This window comes from Megascapheus bottae, chromosome 24, assembly GCF_031878675.1.
Source record: "Megascapheus bottae isolate mThoBot1 chromosome 24, mThoBot2.hap1, whole genome shotgun sequence".
In the NCBI taxonomy this organism is placed as follows: Eukaryota; Metazoa; Chordata; class Mammalia; order Rodentia; family Geomyidae; genus Megascapheus; species Megascapheus bottae.
In genome coordinates this window covers 1,323,823-1,342,273 of record NC_143532.1, presented here as the reverse complement: position 1 = coordinate 1,342,273, position 18,451 = coordinate 1,323,823, and the positions used below count along the sequence as shown (strand labels likewise).

Sequence of the window (18,451 nt, the reverse complement as noted above, 5' to 3'; positions counted from 1 at the left end):
GGGAGCATTGCCTGTCCCCCCACCCCCTGCACTGGAATCCCCGTTGGCACACCCAGATCTGCCATAGCCCCTGTCCTGAAGAGCACGTCAGCAAGGACTTGGAGGGACGTGGGCTCCTGGGGTCTAGGCAGCCAGGCAGAAAGCGGCTGTTCTGCAGTGGGGTGAACGTAGCCCTGCCTCTGGAGGGAGACTCCAGAAGTAAGCTAGGCTTGCTGGGGCCATGCACCCGCCCCCCCTGCCCCCCGTGCCTCCGGGCTGGGAGGGTGAGGATGCTGGATGGCACAGTGACCTGCTTTTGTCTCCCTCCTTGGTGGTCACAGCCACAAGGAAACAGTTGGCCCTGAGCTCCCAGGCTCGGGGACCCCTCTTTGGGAGGGGACAGGTTGGCCTCAGAGCTGTGTATGCCCCCACCCAGCTTCCTGTCGCTGCTTTCTGGGCCTTGGGCATTTCCAGTGAGTCTCTGTGCCCTTGAGGACTCACAGGTGACAGGAGGTTTCTGGAAATCATGTCAGCTGGATTCACAGGATGGGTCATGTCCAGGGGAGGGTAGGTGCCTGGTGGTGTCTGGGAGGCTCCAGCTGGGGGGCCTGGGCTCCTCAAGGCACAGCCAGAGCTTCTCTTCCCCGAGCGCCCTCTGCAGCCTGGGGCGGAGTGACATGCGGGTGCAGAGCCAGCTCTGGGACCTGAGACTCCTGCTGTAGAGTCCCGGCTCCACAGCGGAGCTCTGCGCAGGTGACAGGACTGTTACAAAGACTCTGTTTGCAGCCAACAAATGAGTGCCCCCCTGTGAGGGCTTCCCCTGGGGCTGCTGCCTGGGCCAGTGGGCAATGCGCTGCCACCTCAGAGTCGGAGGGAACCAGATAGAGACACCCCCATACAGGACGTCTGATGGGCCCCCCATCTTAGATTTGCCCTGGAATACCTGTAGATCTGGGGTGTGGCTTCTGGGAAGCAGAAGACATGGAGTTTTATACACAGTCAACTACAGCGTCTACCTTTGCCAAACCCACAGACTAGGACAAAGCCCTGTGCACTGTGGACTCCTTGACCATGTGTCGTGACTGACTGGGTAGTGGTCATTACAGGAGGCGGGGAGAGCATGGAAGGTGAGCACAGAGCTTCGTAGAGTCCTGTGGGCTGGACTTGACATCACCTGCCTGGCTGATATCATTGCCACCTTCCCCGACGTGCACGTCCACTGCTTTCCCATCCAGGCAGTTGTCTGTCCACTTCTGCTGCAGTAAGTGGAGATTTTCGGTTTCTTCCTAGATGCCCCAATATTGTTAGGTCACAACTTAAGACGTCAGCTCCACAGCCAGCGCTTTTCACTATTGTGACTGCGCAAGTATTGCATACTGCTGAGCCAAGCAATGGCCTCTGACTCCGGGCCCTCCCCGCACCAGTCCAGTTCATAATGGCTTCGTTTTTTAAAACTGCGTAGATTTCTTTAAATCCTGGTTCATTTTCCCCACCCTCAAGAGCTCAATAAAGCTGCTCTTGATGCATCTCCCTCACCCCCCGCAATTCTCTATCTGCAGAGAATATGGATTCCAGTATACTGACCAAGTGCCCTCATCCCAGCCCCCTATCTGCCTGCCCACCCCCCTCCTTGAGTTGGGCGGTCTCTCTACGTTTGGCTCTTCCTTGACTTTCTCCTGCGTTTTGGCAGAACACAACCAATGGTAGCATTCCGAGAAAGGACACACGAAAGGAAGTTTCTGTGGCCCAGTCACTGGATTGTTAAGTTGCTATAGAGTGTAGCCTGGAAATCACTTTTGCTAAGCATGCCGCATGAATGTGGCACACGCCTGTGTGCACCTGTCCTGGGGCTTGACCTCAGGGCCTAGGCACTGTCCCTACGTGCTTGTGTTCAGGACTGGCACTCTACCACTCTTCCACTTGAACCACAGCACTACTTCCGGCTAATACGTATGCAAGGCCTGGATTCAGTTCCAGAACCTGCCGCCCCCCCCCCCCCCCATGCACACACACACAGCACAGGCAAGCGCTGTTCCTCTCCAGACATGTTACAGGTCAGCCTCCCGCTCTGGGGGGGGTCCCTCCGTGGTGACTGTGCTCTGCGCTCTCTGTCTCTGGGCATGTGGGGACTCTGCCATGTGTTCTGAGAATCGAGGGAGAGATCAGCTCTTGGCTGAAGCCCCTGACTGTGGCCTGAGTGGGCACTCAGTGCCATCTTCCTTCTGGTCAGTGGTCTCTGCAGCCAGAGGGGCCTCTGAGTAGCATGCACTGGTCCTCTGGCTCCAGGTCAGGTGAGAAGGCCAAGTGCAGGCTGACTGGCAGAAGGATGTGAACGGGGGGCCACTGGGTTTCAGCCCCACCTCCCTCCTTGGGGCTCCTGGCCTCCTGGACAGGCCCAGCACCATCCCTGAGCCCAGAGTTGCTCCCAATGTTTGGACGGTGAAGGTGGCAGGCTAGCCACTCCTAATCCAGCTTTGGGGTACAATGTGACCAGTGTAGGGAGCCAGCGCTCACCCATGGCCTCCAGACAGGGGAGATCCCTGGTGCTTCCAGTGGGATCGACTGTCTGTGGGCCCCTCCCAGCGCGGCTCCCGAGACTCCCCAGCGCAGGCTCTGCATCTGGAGACGCCCATCTCAGACCCGGCGCTGCCTGCCTGTGTGCTGGGCTTTGTGGCCTGCCCACCACACAGCCCAGTCACTTGCTGAGCAGGGGCTGAGGCCACGTCTCTGGAGTCCGGTGTGCTCTGTGAGCTTCCTGAACCTCTGTCCCCTCGTGGCTGCAGTCCCTTGAACCAGAGGGGAGGCCCTCTGCCCTGTTCCCAGGGGGCTTGTGTCTGCTCCGCAGGGAAGACATGTCTGAGATCGCTGTGCCCGGTGCTGGCCTGAGTTGCTGTGTGGCACCGCAGGTCCCGTGCTGTTGTGTGTTGCGAGGGGCTCAGCTGGCTTGCCTGGCAGGATGGGATGGGATGAGGATGGTTTCATAAGCCGTGGGCTTTGTCATGGGTTCCAGGACGGTCTTGACCTCTTCCTCAGGCTCTCCGGTGCCGAGACCACGTGTGTGTGCTGCTCCCCCCTCGCCCCTGGCACTTCAGCCACTTTTTAAACGTGTGTTTTGGCGGGTCTGAGATGGCTCCCGGCAGTGGCATCTCACCACCGTCTGTTTCCAGACAGTTCCATTACCCCAGAGGGCCACTGGTCCCTGCGAAGCAGTCTTACTCCTCCTCCTCCTCCTGACTCGTCGGCCGGCCCTCGCTCCTGTCTTCTGCTGGGGACCCTGGGTGGCACTCTGGGGACTCGCCCCGTGTCTGGCCTCCTCCATCAGCAGCGTGTCGGCAAGCCTGCCTGGCCATACGCTGTGACACCTCCTCCCTCTCCTGCTGGCTCATGTCTCCCTGTGTGTCGTGTTCCACGGACGCCCTCGTGCATTGGTGGACAAGGGTTATTTCTGCCCATGAACAGGGTGGGGGTCTGATGAGTCCTGCGTCCATTGGGTCCGCAGGTTTGATGGCCTGGCACTCTTCTCAGTTTTCCAGTCCTGGCTCAGTGGGTTTCCAGACTTTGCTTGGATCCCTTGAGGGAGGGGGCTCCCTGCCCTCAAAACAGCCAAATCCCTAACCCTGGCTGTCCTCCAGCCTCCTCCTCCACGTTCAGGTTTGGGGAGCTCTCCCCGTGTCCCCCAGCCTCCTCCTCCACGTTCAGGTTTGGGGAGCTCTCCCCCTGTCCCCCAGCCTCCTCCTCCACGTTCAGGTTTGGGGAGCTTCTCCCCGTGTCCCCCAGCCTCCTCCTCCACGTTCAGGTTTGGGGAGCTCTCCCCCTGTCCCCTAGCCTCCTCCTCCACATTCAGGTTTGGGGAGCTTCTCCCCGTGTCCCCCAGCCGCCTCCTCCTCCACATTCAGGCTTGGGGGGGCACTCTCTGGGCTGTGATTCCCTCCATCCTGCTTCCTCCCACCCTCTGCTCATGTATAAGTCAGAAAGAGAGGTGCTGCCTGCAGGAGGTGGGAGGCCAGCGGCAGGGCGTGGTGCTGGCACGTGGGATGAGGAGACAGAGTGCCCCTGGCCCAGGGTCACCTAGAGGAGAGGCACAGTCAGGAGGGCTAATCCTGTCCTGCTCCTGTACTCTGCATCCTCCCTGAACCCCTCTGGGGCCTGGGCGCTCACCCCTTCTCCCTTACCTCCCCCTCTGGGGCTGCCCTGGGCGCTCACCCCTCTCCCTTGCCTCCCCAGGGACATACCAGGGCCAGTGGGCCGGCGGCATGCGGCAGGGCTATGGGGTGCGGCAGAGTGTCCCCTACGGCATGGCGGCGGTCATCCGCTCGCCCCTGAGGACGTCCATCAACTCCCTGCGCAGCGAGCACAGCAACGGCGCGGCACTGCACCCTGACGCCTCCCCGGCCGTGGCCAGCAGCCCGGCCGTGTCCCGAGGCGGCTTCGTGCTGGTGGCACACAGCGACTCCGAGACCCTGAAGAACAAGAAGAAGGGGCTGTTCCGGCGCTCGCTGCTGAGCGGGCTGAAGCTGCGCAAGTCGGAGTCCAAGAGCAGCCTGGCCAGCCAGCGCAGCAAGCAGAGCTCCTTCCGCAGCGAGGCGGGCATGAGCGCCGTGGGCTCCACCGCCAGTGACATTCACTCCACCATCAGCCTGGGCGAGGCGGAGGCCGAGCTGGCCGTCATCGAGGACGACATCGACGCCACCACCACCGAGACCTACGTGGGCGAGTGGAAGAACGACAAGCGGGCGGGCTTTGGCGTGAGCCAGCGCTCCGACGGGCTGCGGTACGAGGGCGAGTGGGCCGGCAACCGGAGGCACGGCTACGGCTGCATGACCTTCCCCGACGGCACCAAAGAGGAGGGCAAGTACAAGCAGAACGTGCTGGTGAGTGGCAAGCGCAAGAACCTCATCCCGCTGCGCGCCAGCAAGACCCGCGAGAAGGTGGACCGGGCCGTGGAGGCCGCAGAGCGGGCCGCCACCATCGCCAAGCAGAAGGCCGAGATCGCCGCGTCCAGGTAGGAGGCTCTGGGCGGGCGGGGGCGGGGTAGCCGGGGGCCGGGAGCGGGGCAGCAGGGCGGTCCTCCCACAGCTGGCCTGCGCTGGCCGACCACGCTGGGCTCAGGGGGAGTATCTCCTAAGCTGTTCCCCATGGAAACTTGGGGTCCCCTGGAGGTCTTCGAGGTGGCATGGGACGATGTGGGGTGTTGAATGCCACTCAGAAGGCCTGGGGACTGCGGCTCCCTCCTCAGACCGCGCAGTGCCTCTTGTCTTCTGTTCTGAGACGTCCGATGTGGGTAACGGAAGCCGTCGAGGGGTGGAGAAGGGGCTGCTGGGCAGTGCAGGGCCGTGATAGTGATGGCTGGTGTGCAGGCGGCCTCTGCCGCAGGGCGGTGGAATGCTGAGCTCGAGGCTCAGACGGCCTTGGACGGCCTCTCGGTCCTAAGGAATGAATGTGTCCAGAGGAGACTGTGGTCCCTGGTGGACTTGAGTCATCTCGGAGCCTCGAGGCTGAGAGGTGCCCAGCCTGGCTCCTGAGAAGCCGCCGAGACTGCCGGGAGACTGGAGCTGGGGAGACAAGCCACCACGCCACCTGCCCCCGATGAAGGAAAGCAGGGCTCCCTGCGTGGGTGAGCCTGGCTCCGCCACGACCTCGCCATGGGGGTTTGTGCAGAATTCAGAGGGCGCTCAGAGCCAGGAGACTGGGCTTGTAGCCTCCGCTGTCCCGGGCAGGGGCTGTGGGGGCCCGGGGACAGTGTTCCTGGGTGTGTGGAGGCTGCTGGGGTTGCAGGCAGGACTGGGCTGGGGGAGGAAGGGCCCAGGAAAGCCCAGTGCAACAACGTTCAGCTTCCAACCTGGTCACCAGTTACAGGTGAGGCCCTGTGGCTGGTGACAGTGAAACAAAAGTGACAGCTGTGCCTCAGTAATGGACTCCTGTCCTCACAACACCTCATTTAGAGAGAAGTGAGAGTGCGAAGAAGCTGAAGGAAGACCAGAATTCCTGCCTCAACAGCGAGGTCGGGAATCACTCACTCGCCTGCTCCCTCCTTTCCTGGAAGTGTTCAGGCAGGAAAATAGCAGGAGCGTATGCAAGTACTCACCGGGAGATAGGTGGTGATTTTTGCCTTTATAAGCGTGGTCCCGGCTCCGTGGGGGGAGTTGGAGGATGGCGTTGACAGAGGTCTGCCCTTCCTCACCCCTCAGCTTCCTTCCCAGCTTTTGTTCTGTTTTTTGCTTCTGTCCTCGTGGATGACAGGGGCTGGGGTGGTTCTTGACAGTTCCACCTGGCTTGAGAGTGGATCCCAGGGGTGAGGTGACACGAAGCCAGCTGCCTACTCTACCACCAGGTGTGGTGAAGAACAGGGGCAGGGGGCCGTGGGCAGGCTCCCCACCGACCCGCAGGGCACTGGGAGAGGCCGGTTCTCACCAGCAGTCGGGTGGTGTTGGGACTGGTGTGGTCAGCCATGGGGGCTGGCTGGCGTGGACAGGGCCATAGGGTCATGTGTGACTAGACCACAGTGTGTTGTGCGCCCACAGTGGTACAGGGGATGGTGGAGCCTCTGGGGGCGAGGAGCTGGCTGACAGGAGTCTCTTCTCCCTCACACAGGTGTGGGCTTGTGTGTGTCCACGTGTGTCAGCCTCTGCCCCTCGTGAGTAGTCTTGGCTCAGTCAGGACCCGGGGCGGTGGTTTGGCCTCCTGCAGTCGCGGTGTTGGTGTGGGGGCCGCAGTGCGGCTGTGTCTTCCCAGCGGGCTTGGGCAGGGCCTGGGGGCACAGCAGAAGAGCGGCCGGGCAGCTTCGGGGCCTCCAGCTTCGGGTCAGAGCCACCGGGCAGCTGTGTGGCGGCTGCCAAGTGCCTGGCCCTGGTGGAGGAGGAGGTGGCCGGGAGACAGGCCTTATCATGCCAGCCCCGCTGGCCAGGCAGGGCCTTCTGGGTCCAGTGAAGTGACAGACGGACGTGTGTCCCGAGTGCACCCAGCCTTCTGGGCGCCTCTCTGTAGCCCTGGTCACGGCTGGGACAGGACACGAGTGGCCTGAGTTCCAAGGTGTGGGTCATCACTTCCCTCTCATGGACCCAGGCTACTGGCCAGTGGCACAGGGCCTCCCTGTGCTGGGGTCACTGCATGTCAGGGTGCTGTCTTCCCCAGACACGGACGTGGTGCTGGCTGTCCTGGAAGTCCCTGTTCTCTGGGTCCCTGCCTGGGCCTGGGCTTGGCACATACAAAGCCTGAGAGTTGGTCTCAGAGGGTCAGTGCCAGTGAGCCAGCCGCTGGTACCACCTCTGCCACCCCTGCTCCCTCCACATCTCCAGCCCTTTCTTTTCTCTTCCTGGCCCCTCTCCCTCTCTCCTTGTTTGTGTCTCTTGCCTCCTGCTTTCTCTACCTGTGGTTTCTGGCATTTCACCCAGGGCTGGCCATGGCAAGTTCAGAAGGTTCCATTTGCCACCCCGCTGGTACCACACGTGGGCCCTGGGAGAGGCTGGCCAGCAGGGTGGCCGGTGTGCCGGGGCTCGGGGAGCAGCTGTGTTCCCTGATGTGGTCGAGTCTGGGCCTCCACGGTGGCTGAGTGCCCAAGGCAGCCTCTGCTCCCCTTCGTAGCCCTATCCCTTAGTGATTTTCCCAGCAGGGCCGCCTGACGGGCTGCTGCCCGGAGGAGCAATTACTTGAAGTGGCTGAGTGATTACCGCGGGGTGCCACACTTGCTGTGACCTCACTTACCACTGATCTGTGCCCAGCTGGAGTGCCCACTGTCAGCCCAGACACCCCGCCCTGGCGTCTGCCACCTGCCGCCTTTTAGACCCGCCCCTGGAGCAGTGGTGTGGGGGGGGGGGATGGGTTTGGCTTCCTGCCATCTCTGATTGATTGGTAGTGGCTGCCTAGAGCATTGAGTTGAGAAGGATTCGGAGGCCAGATCTGGCTGGGGCTGTGGCCCCTGATTGATTGGAAATGTCTGTCGGGATGTACAGTGGTGTCCCGAGGGAGGCTGTCAGCAGACCCCCCTCCCTGCTGCCTGGAAGCTCTGCAGGGTGGGCTCTCGCCTTCTCCGGGTACCAAAGGATTTCTTTCCCAATTTTTAAAAATTATGGGCCATGTTCGTGGATGCATACCTAGGATCCCAGCTACCGGGGAGGCAGAGATTGGTGGATCTCAGTCAGAGGCTATTTCTGGTAAAGGAATGGGACCCTATCTGAAAACAAAATAAATGCAAAGGGGCTAGGGTATGGCTCGGGTCATAGTGCACCTGCTTGCTTTGAGGTCAGTCCTCACCACCACAGGAAAATGTGATAAACTCGACATAAAATGATCACCATTTTAGAGTCTGTTGCACGTTGTACAGGACTGACAGCATTGCACGGTGCCTTCCGTGGCCTGCCCTGCATGGTGGACCTGCCCAGCCCAGTGCCGCCCTGCTCAGAGCCCAAGCACCCTGAGCACTGCGGAGAGTCCAGGGCAGGCGGCTGGGCAGGGAGAGCGGCCGGCAGGCTTCTGTGGGAACACAATCAAGATTTCCCTAGGCCTCTCCCAGCCTGGCCCCAGCGGAAGCCCCCCTCCCCAGGCCTCCCTTCCTCTCTGGTCAGTGCTTCCTGGCCCTTCTGTTACGTAATGCGCTGATCCAGATGCTTGTGTCCAGCTGTCTCTTCAAATAATTAGATGCTTCAAAACCGTTGGCTTCCTGAAGCCTAAGGTGGAGGGCATGCCTGTGTCCCTCCTGTACACAGGAGCCAGTGGGGGCTACGTGGTGAGACGTGCAGCTCCAAGGAACCGCCAAAAAAAACCTGGAACTGTAGCCGGGTGCCGTGGCTCACGCCCGACATCCCAGCTACTCCAGAGGCTGAGATCTGAGGATCGCCGTTCAAAGCCAGCCCGGGCATTGAAGAATGTGAGACTTTTATCTCCAAATAACCACTAGAAAATGGGAAATGGGGCTGAAGCTCAAGGGGTAGGGTGGTCGCCTTGAGCTGAAGAGATCAGGGTCAGCACCCAGACCCACAAAAAACAAACAAAACCTGGAACGGTGGCTTCAAGTGGGAGAAAACTAGCTAGATGAGCAAAAGCAAACCGAAATGACTCAGGATAGCATCCAGGCCCCGAGTGCAAGCCCTAGGACTGGCACACAAGACGAAAGTATCTAAAAGCACAAACAACCAAGACATTTGCGTTGTTTCATAGTTAGCCACTGTGATGAAAACTGGTGTTCTCTGTGGCCATTGTGTACAGAACAATACTATCTCATAATAAGATAACTATCATTTAAACAAAAATGCAGCCAGACTCTGGAGACTCAAGCCTGTAATCATAGCTATGCAGAAGGCTGCGATTTGAGGATCATGATTTGAAGCCAACTTGAGAGAATCTCATCTCCAATGAGCCATAAGAAGTGGAGCTGGGACTCTAAGTGGTAGAGCACTAGCCTTGAGCAAAAGGAAACCAGGGGTAGTACCCAGGCCGAGTTCAAGCCCCAAGCCTGGCAAAAGAAAAAAATAATACAGAATGTGGGTAACAGTGGCTCACTCCTATAATCCCAGCTACTAGAAAATGGAGGGAGATCACGATGGTCCAAGTTCCAGGTCAGCAGAAACTTGGTGAGACCCCATCTCAGGCAACAAAGCTGGGTGTGGTCATGTGCCACTGCCCACCACAGCTCCAAAGGAGGCAGCAATAGTGGAGTCAAGGGCCAAGCCAGTTCTGGAAAAATACAAGAGAGAAAAACAACTGCAGCACAGAGAATTTGGGTAGGGCTCAAGTGGTAGATCTCCTGCTTAACCAGAGTGAGGACCCGAGTTCAGGCCCCAGTAACTCTCCCTCTGTCTCTGCTGCCATCTGTGGTTCCCTTACAGGGGACTGGTGACATCTGGGCCCACGTGGTCTCACCACTCTGGAGAGACCCTTGTGGGTCTCAGGGACCAGGGGGTGAATCTCTCCAGGTGACCCCCCCGTCCAGTGTCTGGTGGGACTCGAGTGAAGGGACACTAGACCCACATGGCACCCTGGAAATGGAACGCTCACCCATCTCCTGGTGAAGTAGGCTCCGGACCCATTTGCTTTCATTCAGGTCTCCCATGCTGGGCTGAGCCCCAGTCTCAGAGCATCCCAGGCTGGAGGCCTGGCCCAGCACCACCTCCTCCCCCTTCCCCCTGTGGGAGGGGCGGTAGCACCCAGCTCGCTCAGCAGCCCAGCTGGCTCCTTCCGGCATGCCCTGGGAACTGGACTCTGAGTGTTACAGGCACATTAAGAATCCCTCATTAATCCTTAGGGGGTGGGGGCTGAGTTTGGAGAACTGGAATTAACGAGGGATTGGCTCTGGCTCCTCCCAGCTGGCGGAGGTCTGTGCCAGCCCAGCCTCTGTCCCTGCTCATGCCATACTGGGCCCTGGGCGTGGCAGTGCTGCAGTCTCCGGGCTGGACAGTCAGGCTGTGGGCTTGGGAGGTCTCAAGCTCCCGGGGTCGCCGCACTCCTGCAGGAAGCATCTGCTAGCTGGGTATCCAGGGGCCCAGCTTCTGCTTCTGAGTATGGTGGGCAGGACAGGCTGAAGGTCGGACTGGGAGAGGCATCTGGTCTACCTGCCTGGCCGCAGGAGCCGGAGGGCGGGGCCTCATTGCCAGTGACTTACCCTCCTTCACAGTGTGGAAGATTCTAGGTCCTGCATCTCTGGCTCTGTCTGAGCCTGGCCACTTGTGTGTGGCCATGGGCCAGTGAGTTACCTCTTCCTGCTAGTGCCCATTGTTTGGGTCAGCTCGAGGCCTCAGATTGATGGGAATGCTGAGTATGTGGGGCTTCAGGGTGGGTTGTTAGGGTGAGTGGGGTGGTGGCCTCACACTGTCCCAGCCTGGCATGCAGGGTCAGGACCGGCTGTCTGACATCGCAGGCACCCCCTTTTATGGCAGAGAGGACAGGGGAGCTGGCCATGTTGGCCCTGGGGGCCTGGGTGCTTAGGACCCACTGCTCTGCACACAGAGGCTGTGGAATGGTGCCAGGAGTTCACAGCAGGTGGCTGGGTTGCAGCGGGCTGATGCCAGGATGTCTGGAGCCTCTGGTGTAGCTCCAACTCAGTCTGCTGACCTCCAGCCCTGGGCTGCAGGGGCCTGTGCGGTGCCTGCGCCCCGACACTGGGCTGGCCGTGCTCTTGTTTCATTTCTTTTGGTGGCGGGGCAGAAGTGGGGATCAGGAGAGAGCTGTGCCTAGAACCCGCCATGGGGGCCCTGACCTCGAGCCCAGGGGCCAGAACCCGCCATGGGGGTCCTGAGCTTGAGCCCAGGGACCAGGCTGAGGCTATGCCAGCAGTTGTGGCAACTTCGCTCTCCCAGAAGTCACACAGTGGGGACAGCAGCCTGTCAGGAAGCCTCAGGGCGACCGGCACCTCCAGAACACACCAGGATGTTGGGGAGCCTCTACGAGGCTGACCGAGGGCCTGGGAGAAGCAGCTTGCCGTGCGATGGCCCTGGGGTCAGCAGATGGGCTCTCCTGGGAAGCCCAGGCCACAGAGCACAGCCCTGACTGCAGCTACGGCTTCTGTCTGGGGTCCCCTGGGGTCCAGCCTGGCCTTGGCTCATCTGTCCTACTGGTGGCACTGGACGAATGCCAGGATCCCAGTGGACCTGAGGCAGGGGTTATGGACTGCAATGTCCTCACTGTCCTGCCCTGTTCAGCCTCCAGCAGCGCTTTCTCCTCCTGCGCCTTTTATCTGCTTGTGCTCATCAGACTTGGTTTCTGGAGCGCCCACTGTGCGCAGGGCACTGGAGAGGGGCCCCGAGTGCCACGCCCCCTCTCCTGGAGGAGCCTGGAAGGAGAGTGATGGTGGGGATGGCCTGCCTCTGTGGATCCTGAACTCCTCAAGGGTGTGGCGGCTCGGCACGTCAGTGCACCGCTGCTCTCCCTTGGGAGCAAGGACGCTGGTGTGGGAGGGAAGGACTCACAGGTGAAGGAGGGCCAGGGGCACGCGATAAGGGACCACAAGCCTGTGTCCCACATGCCCGGTGTCTACTGTCACCAGGGCCATGGGTACAGGTCCCCTGAGTCCCATCCCGACAGGGCCCTGACTCAGGCGTTGGTGGCCACGCTGTGGCAGAGGCCTGTGAGGACAGTAACGTGCACCCAGGGCCTTGTCCGGCCCCTGCGGCCCCCCCCGGGAGATCAGCCCTGCTGCCCCTCCATCCTCCCTGAATCCCACGTCATGTTCCACATGGCCCTCTGTCCCCAGCGGGCATCTGGTGGTGAGACTGGACAGGTAATCTCACTCGGGCCACGCTGTGACAGGTGAGTGGGGACATTTTGGCCCCTTCAGCAGCCCCATCTGGGAATCCTGGCATGGGTACAGCTGTCCTCTGTTCTGTCCACCCTGAGGGGGACACAGGCCCTGGGGAAGGGGCCAGGCGTGGGCTGTCAGCACCCAGGCTTCTCTACACCAGTGGCCCTGCCTGCCTGCAGCTCCTGCCCTGAGGGTGGAGGCCAGGGCTTTCTGGCAGCACAGCCTTCCATCCCGGAGGCCTGGGCCCTCTCCAGACACTCAGGCAGCAACCTGCCCCCGGCAAACAGTGTCTTGCAGTGCCTCCAAACAGCGGCTCCAGGCTTGACTAGGCAGACCACGAGGCTGGCTCACAAAGGTTCCTGTGGATTCCATATGGATGGGAGGCCTTGGCTTCTATCCGGGGGCCAGAGCCGCCTCTCCTGCCCAGCCCAGCCGATGGCTCAGGCCCAGGAGGCATGGACGTGGCAGGGACACAGCTCCCTGCTCCGCGGGTCTCCAGGCTGTGCAGGAAGAGGGCTGCTTGCTATTCCTGGCATGTGGGGGCCGGCTGGGGGGTGACAGAAAGAGGGGGCGCCTGGGCTAAACATAGATGCACGGCCTGAAGGTGAGGGGAGGCGCGGGAAGGAGGGTGGAAGAAATGTCTGAAAATTGACCTGCGCTTGCCTTGCGCATGGACTGGGAACCCTGTGGGTTGTCATGACAATGGGGACGCAGTCCTTCCCATCCTCCCTCAGTCCTTGGGGACAGACGGGTCCGGGCCCTGTTGAGGGTTTCTCCCTGAACTGGCTGGGCTCTCTGACCCCAGCAGGGCCCCTGGTGGAGGTGGTCTGCCTTCAAGGAGGGGCTTCCTGTCCTGTGACCTGAGGGCGGCTTCCAACCTCCATATCGTCACAGTGACATTCTGTGCAGAGCCAGAAAGACCACAAGACGCACGAGGTCTGCTGTTCCCTGCCATGGCTTCTTGTGCTGTCGGGGAGGCGGGGGGCACGTGTGGCCTTCCAGAGGTCCGTCTGTAGCCTGTCCTCCAGACTGGCCTTGCTGCCGCCGTCTGGGTAGGGTGCAGCTCACAGACAAGTGAGTATTCAGTCAGGTGCCACCCACAAGGACTCCGGGAAGAGCAGGGTTTCAGTGTGTGGCTGCAGTTGAAAGACCAGGAGACTCATCTCTAATTAACGTCTAGAAAATGGGAAGTACAGCTGTGATCCCAGGGTGGAGGGCTAGCCTTGCGCTGAAGAGCTCAGGGACAGTGCCCAGGCCCAGAATTCAAGCCCCATGATTAAAGAAAAAAAAAGTGACCTCGTGGAAGCTGAGTGGCGGGAAAGAGGCAGAAGGAGTGCAACTTCCGTTCTTCATTTGACTTTAGAAAGAACCTGTATGGGCGGGGAGTGTGGCCTAGTGGTGGAATGCTTGCCTTGCCTGTAGAAAGCCCTGGGTTCAATTCCTCAGTACCACATACACAGAAAAAGCCAGAAGTGACACTGGCTCAAGTGGCAGGATTCTAGCTTTGAGCAAAAAAAGTATCCAAAAACAGTGCCCTGGCCCTAAGTTCAAGCCCCCAGGACTGGCAAAAAAAAAAAAAAAAAAAAAAAACAACAACAAACAACCTGTCTATTTTGTAGGGTGTGGGGCTGTGTGTGGGTGTGAATGCAGGGCCTTGTACCTGGTCTGAGGCCTCGAGCCTGCTCCCAGCACTCCTTGTCTTCCACTTTGATTTGGAGATAGTCTGGCTGCCTTTGCCTGTGCTGGTCTGGAATCCATTATCCTCCCACTTCTGCTCGTAAGGATATAGAGTGTGTGGCCATGCCTGGCTGCTTATTTACATTGACTGATTGATTGATTGATTTTATTTTGCCACTTCTGGGGCCTGAACTTAGGGCCCGGGCACCGTCTTTGATCTTTCTCAAGGCTTGCTCTCTACCATCTTGAGCCACAGTTCTACTGACAGTGTTCTGGTGGGTAATTGGAGATAAGAGTCTCACAGACTCAGACTTTCCTGGCCAGGCTGGCTTTGAACCATGCTCCTCAGATCTCAGTTTCCTGAGTTGTAAAATTACAGGCGTGAGCCACCAGTGGCTGGCATACTTGTATTGTCTTAAACGCCACAGTTCATGAGGGTAGACAGACAGTGGTGGTTTGGGGTCTCCCCCCCAGCCCTCTGACACCCCTGCCTTACTGCTCTTTGTCCCACATTCTCCCTGGCCAGCTGGCTGGGCCGCTCAGGCCTTGCCACACTGTGTCCTCCACCACAGCCAGGCCTGGGCTCCTGCACCCAGCCTGCCGTACCAGCCCTGCCTTTCACACTAGCCCTCCCCTCCGGTCCTTCCTTTTGCGTGGCAGCCTCTGCCTGGGCTTTGGGCCCCTGGCACCTGCAGAAATCCAGCATGTGTGTCCCCTCCAGTGGAGCTGTGGCTGCTCCTCCTCCATCCCGAGCAGGACTTGTCAGTTCTCTAGATAGAAGCACTTTAAATGGCACAGCAGGCTGAGGGTGTGGCTGGAGAGTCGGCTGGGCAAGGGAAGAGTGCTCATTGTCCTCCACTGTGTCCACGCCAGGCATCCCGCCGCTGCTGCCCACAGGGGCTCAGGGGGCCTGCCCACCGCTCGTCGGGGTGAGTTTTGGGGGCAGAGGAATGCTGGGGTCCTGCTGCCGAGAGCTGTCTGCGCGTGGGGCCCCGCCCCAGCCCCGTCCCCGCTGGCTGCCTCCCTGGGGAAGGAGGGCTTGCTTAGACAACAGCAGCCGGGGCAAAATCCCTGGGGCTGGGCTGTTTCTCAACTGCCTGTGGCCCCGGGAGGACTTGTGGATGAGGGTCAGGCTGTCCTCTTGGCCTTGGCTTTGGGCTTCATCTCAGCATCTCTGAGCCACGACTGAGGGGGGTGATGGCCACCTCGATGTTTGCTGTGAGGCTGGGGCTCAGACTGGGGTTCACTGGCCCACTGCTCTGGAGGCAGAAGAGATCCAGAACTCAGCTTGACGGATGCCTACAAAGATGCCGAGGAGGGCCTAGGCCAGGCCTCCCTCCCTTCCCCTCCCCTCCCCTCCCCTCCCCTCCCTCCTCTGCATATCAGCCAATCCTGGGTCCTGCAGTGCCTCCCTCTGCAGTGTTCCCCAGCTCTCATAGTTCCCCCTGGAGGGACGTCAGCCCCACACTGGCCCCAGCGAGGACTCCCTGCCTCTGTGGAGGGCCCCGTGACTCAGCTGTCACACACGCAGCCCCCTTTACCCCACTTGGGGTCTCTCTAGGAGCACCAACGAAGCACATATTTTGATTTGTTTTAGTTTCAATTCCCTAAGATGGGGTCCCCCTGTCACCCAGGCCAGGCCAGCCCAGGGCCCCCCATTAACCCCGATCCCCCCTCCATTAACCCTGACCACTCCTGGGGAACTCGGTAGCAGCCACTGCTCCTCACCTCTGCCCTGGGGGGCCAAGCTGGGAGACACAGGCAGGGCCTGTGAGCAGGGGTGGCATCCTGTGTCTGAGGGCTGTGGCCCAACCACGCCAAGTGACCAACAGTGCCACTGGGCACTGGAAGGCCTCCGGCCCTGGGCAAGTCCTGAACATCTCAATTAGAATGAAATTTTGCAATACTTCGGGGTGTTTTGGAGTGTGTGTGTGTGTGTGTGTGTGTGTGTTCTGGTCCCAGGGCCTGGGCTCCATCCCTGAGCCCTTGGCACTGGACCACTTGAGCCACAGCTCCACTTCTGGCTTTTTGGTGGCTAACTGGAGATACGCATCTCTCAGACTCTCGGGCCGGAGCTGGTTTTAATCCGTAGTCCTTAGATCTCGGCCTGCTAGGTAGTTAGGATTGCAGGTGTGAGCAACTGACACGCAGCAGGCTGCTTTCTTTGCTATTAAATGCGCTTGATTTATATTATTTAGGTTTGGCACCGCGCAGGCTTTTTATATATGTGTGAACATACAGACGTAAACACACGCGTGACGTTGAAGTAATGCTGGCATTCTCCCCACCCGTGATGGCTCCCCCAGGGGGGGTTCTGCCCCAGTGTGTGTGTGGCCCCTCTTGGCTGGTTTGGAAGCCCCTCTTGCCTGGCTACCCATGTGCCAGCCACCATCATCTGTCTGCTGCCCCTGGCCACCTCAGCGTGAGACTGTGTCCCCGTGCCAGGCCCGTGCTGGGCTCTGTGGAGGCCCCGGGGGCTTCAGAGCGGACCAGTGGATGAAGAGTACTGGCGATGGCCCGTGTGGGCTACCCATGGCTCCCTTACCGAGTGAACAGGCCGGGACGGCGGCCGCACAGCTGGGCCTCCAGGCCTGCTCCTGGCCTCTCTGAGCCCCAGCAGGCCTTGCCCTGTGGCCTCAGGCCTCAATGGCAGTGGAGCCAGGCCAGCAGGAGGCGCTCGATACCTCACGGATGGGCTGGGGAGGAGGCGGTGGGGCCTGTGAATGTCCTGGAACCTAGTAGAAGTGTGTCTTCCCAACATAGTGAAGGACAGCACATTCTTAAGAAGGGTTCATGCTGTGCTGTGTGGAATCATGCCAGGGAGAAAAGGAAAAAGCCACTCTTCCAAGAAGTCTGGGATGGCCTGGCCCCGTGAGTGCCACAGCAGCCCGTGTGGGCTCCAGGGGGTGGACGGCCGTGTGAAGGCCCTGCCTCGGGCATGTGCTGATCCCGGGCTCTGCGCTGCAGAGGGAGCTCGCTGCCCTGGCTTGATGGCACTGGGTGCCCCGGGACCTTGGCTCTGGCTCATCAGGGCAGACTGCACCTGCATCTTTGGCACCAGCAGGTCTGTGTGGGGTGCTACTCTGGTGGGATGTGGTCTTGTGGAGAATTGCAAGCCGTGCAGCCCCTCTGCAGGGGCTGGACTTGCGTGCTGGGGGCCAGTGGAGGAAGTCCTGAGCGGCTGGTGGCACGTGCTCCCAGGCCTGCCTCCAGGCTGGAGGAGCAGGGCACTGCCCACCGGGCCTCTCCACAGCCGGGGACCCCAGTTCTGCAGTGCGGCTCTCCAGACTCATCTGTGATCGCTGATAACAAGCTGTACGTTGATCTGCACGTTATTAATGGTCTCATCTCCACACACTCCTCCGTGCATGCCACTGTTGTCATGGCAACCACCGGGGTCCGTCGGAATCTTCCAGAAGGTGTGGTTCTCCTCTTACACTGCGTAGGCCACAAGACCATGGCTGTGTGGGGAGATGGCTGTCTCACCCCATTTCTGTGTTCCCCTGGTGTTAGACTTTAGCGTGTGACTTTCTGTACAGCTGTGGGCCCTGCTCTCAGGGCCCCGGTGGGAGTGGGGGCGGGATTGGGGGTAAAAGGGAGCCTGTAGGCCAGGCATTCTGCGGCTCGCGCTGTGCAGACCTGAGTCAGGCAGAGTCAGGTGAGGACGCCTGCGCCGGCCGCACGGAGGTCCTGGTGTTTTGAAAAGAGAAGGCCGAGTCTCTGAGGAGCAGGGCTGACCTGAGGCCTGGGGAGTGTGTGTCCCCAGAGCTGGAAGCCGGCCCTGGCCGTCCCCTGCTGAGGTGAGGCGGGCAGGTCAGTGGAGCCCTCCTCGTAAGAGGAGCTCTGGAGCCGCCTGCCTCCCCCATGCAAGGACCCGGGGGCCGTGGCGGCCACGCAGGACACGATGCGCCTGGGCCTTCCGGCCTCGGGATGGCAGGGACATTTTTGGTGGAGGCCTGGGCTCCGATGTGTGGTGTCACAGCCATTGCGCTCCCAGGAACCGGAGCTGGGGACCTGCAGGGAAAGGCCTCTGTCCTGAGGGACCGGGGACAGCGCCGTGGCCCGTGTTGGGGACATGGCATCCATAATCCCGCCAGGCCTCTGGTAGACAGAGACGCGGGGGAGGCACACGGGCCCCGTGTCAGGGCCCTGGGCTGCCTCCGGTGTGCACAGGGGCGGGTGGGCTGCAGGACTCGGTGGGCCAGGGGGCTGCCCACGCAGCCAGAGGTGGAGCACGGGCACTCAGATGCCACATCTGCATTCACACGCCGGGCACTCGCCGCTGTGTGGCCGGCAGCCAGGCAGGACGCCGAGAAGTCAGGAGGAGGCGGGCGGCGGGGCTCACACGGCAGGCCTCCCTGGCGGCCTCTGGTGTGGCGTCGCCCAGCACAGGAGCACAGGTGTAGGTTACGTTCTCCAGCACAGAGGGAGGGAGGGACGGACGGACGGACGGACGAATGGACTAGGTTCCAGAGGTCTGAGGGAGCCAGTGGGGCTCCTGGTCCCCCTCAGCCCAGTCCACCCCAGCGGTCCACGCAGGGCCTGACTCACCCCGTGGCTCCCTCT

At 60.6% G+C, this 18,451-nt stretch overlaps 1 protein-coding gene across 1 annotated transcript in view; it reads left to right on the top strand.

The window, feature by feature from the left end:
• The window catches only part of Jph3 (junctophilin 3), a 34,346-nt gene that overhangs the window by 9,632 nt on the left and 6,263 nt on the right, over positions 1–18,451 (top strand). The window contains exon 2 of the mRNA XM_090357160.1: positions 4,204–4,981. Within this exon, the coding sequence (XP_090213286.1) occupies positions 4,204–4,981 (778 nt within the window). The remainder of the gene's footprint in view (positions 1–4,203; positions 4,982–18,451) is intronic.